General features: G+C 28.0%; 1 protein-coding gene across 1 annotated transcript in view; it reads right to left on the bottom strand.

The window, feature by feature from the left end:
- The window catches only part of LOC137657331 (uncharacterized), a 12,256-nt gene extending 4,916 nt beyond the window's left edge, over window positions 1-7,340 (bottom strand). Inside the window, exon 1 of the mRNA XM_068391665.1 lies at window positions 7,336-7,340. Within this exon, the coding sequence (XP_068247766.1) occupies window positions 7,336-7,340 (5 nt within the window). The remainder of the gene's footprint in view (window positions 1-7,335) is intronic.
- Window positions 7,341-7,500: the final 160 nt, after the last annotated feature.

The raw sequence follows: 7,500 nt of genomic DNA, 5'->3' as shown, positions 1-7,500 counted from the left end.
GTATGAAGAGGAGAAATATGAGAATAACATTTAGAAGTTATGAAAAAAGGGATGAAAGAGAGAACATGTATGAAGAGAAGAAATATGATAATAACATTAAGAAATTATGAAAAAATGGATGAAATAAAGAACATGGATGAAGAGGAGAAATATGAGAATAACATTTAGACGTTATGAAAAAAGGGATGGAACAGAGAACATGTATGAAGAGAAGAAATATGATAAAAACATCCGGAAGTTATGAAAAACGGGATGAAATAGAGAATATGTAAGTAGAACCTAAGAGAAAATAGCGCTAAAAAAAAAAAAAAAAAAAGTAAATGGAAGTAGGAGACAAGAAGAGCGTAAGATAGCAACACTGAACAAATCCGATTAAGGGACGAAGAATAAGCAAAGACACATAATGAGAATAATAATACAAAAAAAAAAGAAAAAGTTTCAGCTCAGGAAACATATGGTAAGGACGTGTGGTTAGGACTTCACTAAGGCGTTACTTCGCCCGCTACTGTACTTAGCATTAAGGGAGGAGGGTCCGAGCAATAACGTACAGTACTTACGCATGCATGCACTTTCTAATTGCTAAGTATGAATATCAGCGAAATGTAATCGAGTCACTTTGCGTCAATAGGCATAGATTATATATACAGTATATATATATATATATATATATATATATATATATATATATATATATATATATATATATATATATATATATATATATATATATATGTGTATATATACATATATATATGTATTATATATATATATATATATATATATATATATATATATATATGTGTGTGTGTGTGTGTGTGTGTGTGTGTGTGTGTGTGTAAACGATTATACAGATTAGGCATAAAAAATAATATAAACCCATTTTGTACAGTACCATAAAAAAATAAATTAAAGGAAGTAAAACGACAAGAATGAGAAAAGTAGTTACTGTACGGTAAAGGTCAAATTCCGAAAAAGTGCTAAAATGTTAGGTGAAGACCTGATATGAATAAATACCAATATGAAAAAGGATTAACAGGCAGAGGTCAACGAATATGAAAAAATAAAAATAAAAGAAATAACTATGGTATAGGAGGTGAATAAATGGAGAAAAGGGGAAAGAAATTAAACATTCAAATAGGTCCTGAAACACATAACTGATTCGACAAACGAAAAGCAAACACTCACATGAAATTAGGCTAGAAACCCCGTAAAATACAATAAGACTTAAAAACAATAACGAAAGAACTGAAATACCCATATAGACTTCCAACTACATAACTGAAAAGAAACTAGAGAACAAAAAAAATAGATCAGAAACCTCGTAGGATACAGTAAGACTTAAAAAAAACTGCACTACATATTATATAGTCCAACAACTGCATAACTGGAGAGAGAGAGAGAGAGAGAGAGAAAGAACTGAAATACCCATATAGACTTCCAACTACATAACTGAAAAGAAACTAGTGAACAAAAAAAAAAAAAAAAATAGATTAGAAACCTCGTAGGATACAGTAAGACTTAAAAAAAACTGCACTACATATTATATAGTCCAACAACTGCATAACTGGAGAGAGAGAGAGAGAGAGAGAGAGAGAGAGAGAGAGAGAGAGAGAGAGAGAGAGAGAGAGAGAGAGAGAGAAAACGGTGAAATCATTCACATGGAAATCAAGATAAGCAAGAAGGTTGGCAATGCTATATAAAAGAACTGCTCAACAACTGCATTGTAAAAAATAAAAAATTAGTGAAAAAAGGGAGCTAAAACCTCAAAAAATACAATAAAAAATAATTTGAAAAAAATAAACGAAAGAACTGAATTACCCAACATAGCCCAAAAAACTACATAAATGAAAACAAAAAACCAAAAACCAATGAAAATATCCCCGTGGAAATGAAGTTGAGCCAACGCTATATATAAGTCATCGTCGGTGCCTCCTCCGCCTGACCGAACCGCAGCTTCTCGCCACGGAACGTTACTCGGAGCCGTAACTCACACCTTGATCCGCAGAAGGGCCTTCCTTCTGCAGACTTCCGCTCTGCCCCTCCTAATGAGGGTGACCTCACATCTCACAGATCACGAGGCCTGATATTAGTGTCACTTGGGTTCAGATACCTCGCCGTGGGATATTTGTTTAAAAATACGTTTGCAGTTTCCTCATGCGTGGGTTGAAAATTTTCAATTTTGGATTACACTTACGCGCGCACTCGTATACAAACATGTATATATAAAGTATATAACATACGTATATAAACATTTCTGTATATATAAATATATATATATATATATATATATATATATATATATATATATATATATATATATATATATATATATATATATCATACACACATTTATATTGTATCATATATATATATAAATATATATATATATATATATATATATATATATATATATATATATATATATGTGTGTGTGTGTGTGTGTATATATATAATATATATATATATATATATATATATATATATATATATATATATATATATATATATATATGCAGAAGAACCACAGGGAAAATGAAAATACAGAATATACACCTGAGTCCTGACTAGTTTCAGCAGCATATAAATTATCTAAGTACCTTGTGAATATCCTCAATCCTTTAGTTGGCACCATCTCATATTCAAATATAAAAAATAATGTAGACTTGATTAACAAACTGAATGAAGTACAGATCAACAGTACCTGTAGGCTTGTCAGTTTTGATGTAGTCTCACTATTCACAAAAGTACCTATTGATGACATGTTGGAATTTTTATCTGAAACATTAGATAATAGACAATTGAATCTACCATTCTCCATACACACTTTAATAGAATTAATTAAATTATGTATAAAAGATTGTAAATTTGAATTCAATGGGAGATTTTATGCACAAACTTTTGGTATGGCTATGGGAAACCCTTTATCCCCAGTATTGAGCAATCTATACATGGAATTTTTTGAAAGCAGAATCGTAAATAACATCATACCTAATAATGTAAAATGGTTTCGATATATTGACGACATAATATGTGTGTGGCCAGGAAATGAAAATTTAGATAACTTTCTTCTTAGATTGAATAGTTTGGTACCATCAATAAATTTCACTATGGAGCTGGAGAATAATTGTACCCTACCTTTTTTGGATTGTCGCATACATAGATGTAATAATAGTCTCAAGTTCAGTGTATACAGAAAGCCAACGAATATCTCGGCATATGTCCATTATTACTCAAACCAAGGCAACAAAGTTAAGAAATCTGTATTTACTTCTATGTTTTTAAGAGCATTCCGAGTCTGCAGCCCTGAATATATTGATGACGAAATAAATGGTATTAGAGCAATAGGTAAAAAACTAAAGTATCCTGAAATTGTATTAGATGATGCCCTAAGAACAGCAAAAAAGACTTTTTTCGGTAATGATAACAGAAAAAACTATAACACACAAAATTTACTTGTACTACCTTATTGTGATTCATTTAAAGAAATTCCCCAACTGTTAAAAAACTTCAATGTAAATGTAGCATTTAAGAGTAAAAATACAATAAAAACAGCCTTAATAAAGAATTCTCCTGACATTACCAAGGGATGTGTATATCGTATTCCATGCAATGCTTGTGAAAAATACTATATTGGTCAAACTGGTAAAGCCCTAGAAAAGAGAATTGAACAACATAAGAAAAGTGTCAGGTATGCTCAAGATAATAATGCACTCTTTGCCCACGTTAGAGATAAAAATCACCCTATTAATTGGTCAGGTGCAAAGAAATTGGTTCATTCAAATAACTTAGTAGAAAGAAACATCATAGAGTCCAGTTTCATAAAAGAAACCTTTGAAAACAACTTGAATATTGGTCATGGAATGTATAAACTCGACGCCTTTATATGTAAAGAGATTTGTAAACTATATAAAAAAACATTAACCACTTAATGTAGAATTGAATGTATTGTGAATAATTAACGACGGTGTGAAATTAATATTTAGACCTAAGCTACCATTCATTAAAAGAAACAATTATTTTATATAGTATGCATAAGTTTATTGGCACTATATAGTGTTATGCTAGATATAAGTATTGATATATACATGATTATATGTTTATGATATTAATGTTGTATACATATAAATGTATATATGCATAGGTATGTATGTGTATATATGTATACATGTATATATGTGTGTGTATATGTATGTATATGTGTATGTGTATGTATATGTATATGCATGTGTATGTGTAAGTATTTATGTATATGTATATGTATTTGTATCTGTATGTATGTATATGTGTATGTGTATGTATATGTATATGTATGTGTGTGTATGTATGTATATGTATATATATATATATATGTATATATATATATATATATATATATATATATATATATATATATATATATATGTATATATGTATGTGTATATGTATGTATATATATGTATATATATTTGTAATTTTGTGTATGTTTTGCTTATGTATTTATATAGATAAGGCTACCGCATTGACATATAAATAACTGTAATGAAAGTAAAATAAGAAGAAAAACAAGAATATACCCGCCACTAGAAATGACCCTTTTTAGCAGGTGTCTAACGAGCTTTCGGACTCCTCCTACGCACACCTGAGTCAAGCCCAGGTAGAGGGTAAGGGAGTGTCATTGTTCTCTAAATTTCTATATGTATGTTCGTACTTTTGCTTTCCCTATAAAATGTAAGAAACCTCTCTCAATAAATCAGTCCTCTGAGGAAGTATCACGAAACTAGTCAGGACTCAAGTGTATATTCTGTATTTTCATTTTCCCTGTGGTTCTTCTGCATCTGAGCATCACGTTTCCCTGTGATTTTTACGCATATATATATATATATATATATATATATATATATATATATATATATATATATATATATATATATATATATATATATATATAAATATATATATATATATATATACATACATATATATATATATATATATATATATATATATATATATATATATATATATGTGTACATTATATATATACACACACATATATACATATATATATATAATATATATATATATATATATATATATATATATATATATATATATATATGTAATATTGATATCTATTTTTCTACCTTAACCAATTTAAAATTCTGCCATGAGGAAATGTTAGGCTGGATAGAATAGGCATCTCATCCTGGCTCATGTGAATAATAATAATAATAATAATAATAATAATAATAATAATAATAATAATAATAATAATACTAGCCAAGCTACAACCCAAGTTAGGAGAGCAAGATACTATAAGCCCAAGGGCTCCGATAGGGAAAAACAGCCCAGTGAGGAAAGGCATAATAATAATAATAATAATAATAATAATAATAATAATAATAATAATAATAATCAAATAATCTAAGACATCTACAGTAGTTCCCCGGAAACTCCAAGTATGCATCAATGCTTCTCAAGACTTGCCATCGGTAAGCAGGGCAATGTGTGTGTGTGTTTTTTTTTTTTTTTTTTTTTTTTGAACCGTGAACATAATTCCAATAACAGTGCGTCTGGCGGGCATGAAATCTGCCTTAAAAATGCAAAACAAAGGCTCACAAAAGGAAACGGGAAAAAAAACAGAGAGGGGGGGAAATACAAATAAGCTTAATAAGGTTACGGAAAGGGTACAGCTAAAGTCGAATGCTTGTGCAAGTCGTTAAGGGTAATAGGGGAGTTGAAACAAAAGAGCCAGACATGACCTACGCATGAAAAGCACAAATATTTATGTGGGAGTTGACGTCACTAATTAAGTTTGGCTTTGAAAAAGCCGGTTTCATAGGTTTGAACTCTCGGGGGAGTACTAAATATTAATGCATTAATTAATAAAATATCTATCACAATATTCCTTTGAGGCACTATTTGTACTATTGTTTATTATAATTATTATTATTATTATTATTATTATCTATTGGGTCATCCCAATTTTGCCATTATAATTAATGAAAGCATGGATTGATATTCTTCGTTAATCAATAATCCTCTCACTTCATATTTACCCGTCATTTTTGCAAGGTTGCGGACACTAATATAATATAATATTATTATATATATATATATATATATATATATATATATATATATATATATATATATATATATAATATATATATATATATATATATATATATATAAATATATATATATATATATATATATATATATATATAAAATATATATATATGTATATAAATATATATATATATATATATATATATATATATATATATAAAATAAATATATAGATATATAGATAGATACAGATATATATACACACCCATATATATATATATATATATATATATATATAATATATATATATATATATATATATATAGATAGATATACATACATACAGTATATATGAGTAGTCTTTTATTAGACAATAACACCAGGTTGCAGCATTGATGAGAAGTACCACATAATTATTCTACGCAAAACCTTTACGGTCTGATTAACGTGGCAATGGACCGCGAACTCTTCCAGCTGTTAGAATGAAGTCAATGAAAATCGCCAAAGATCATCTGTGGGAAACACAACAGAAATATTTCATCTTTCATCACTTAAATTTTAATCTCTTTTCGTATTCTCCAATTTATGTGCTACATTCTATTACATCATAAACTTCTTCTTTCTGCCAGTTTTATTTCCTATATTTTTCAGTATTCCTAAGTTTGCCCCAATTGATTAATTATCAAGAAAACGAAAAGCAATCTAAAAATCCTGAAATTCTCATCTTCTTCCGTATTCCCTAATCTATTACGTCATAACTTTCTTCCGTTTTTTAGTTATGATATACTTTTGAGTTAATTTCTTTTTCTGTATTTCCATATTTGGACCAATTGATTAATTATTAAACAAAAGAAAAGGAATCTAAACATTTCAAAATTCTGAAATTCTCATCTTTATCCGTATTCCCTAATCTATTACATCATAACTTCCATCTTTTTTTTTCAGTTATGATATACTTTTGAATTAATTTCTTTTTCCGTATTTCCACATTTAGACCAATTGATTAATTACCAAGAAAAATAAAAACAATACAATGATTTTAAAATCCGGAAAATCTCATCTACTTCCGTACTCCCAAATCAATGTAATACATTCTATTACATCATAACTTCCTTCTTTTTTTTTAATTTCTTTTTCTGTACTTCCATATTTAGCCTCATTGATTAATTATTAAGAATTTTTTTTTTTTTTTTTTTAATGGAAGTTATCAAAGGCTATGTTTTGTGACGCCATCTATTCAGGCTGGCACAATATCACGCAACTACAAAAGTCCAATCAACAAACCTCATGTTTGTAAACAATATAATCAAGTCTTTCAAACGATCTGCAATTTTCCAAGATACAGTGAAAATACTGAAAAATATTTCACGAATTTTTTTTTTTTTTTTTTTTTTTTTTTTTTTTTTTTTTTTTTTTTTTTTTTTTTTTTTTTTTTTTTTTTTTGCAAAA

The sequence above is a fragment of the Palaemon carinicauda genome, chromosome 18 (genome assembly GCF_036898095.1).
Source record: "Palaemon carinicauda isolate YSFRI2023 chromosome 18, ASM3689809v2, whole genome shotgun sequence".
Lineage (NCBI taxonomy): Eukaryota > Metazoa > Arthropoda > Malacostraca > Decapoda > Palaemonidae > Palaemon > Palaemon carinicauda.
The sequence above is the reverse complement of the archived record's forward strand: the minus strand, read 5'-3'. Positions and strand labels throughout refer to the sequence as shown.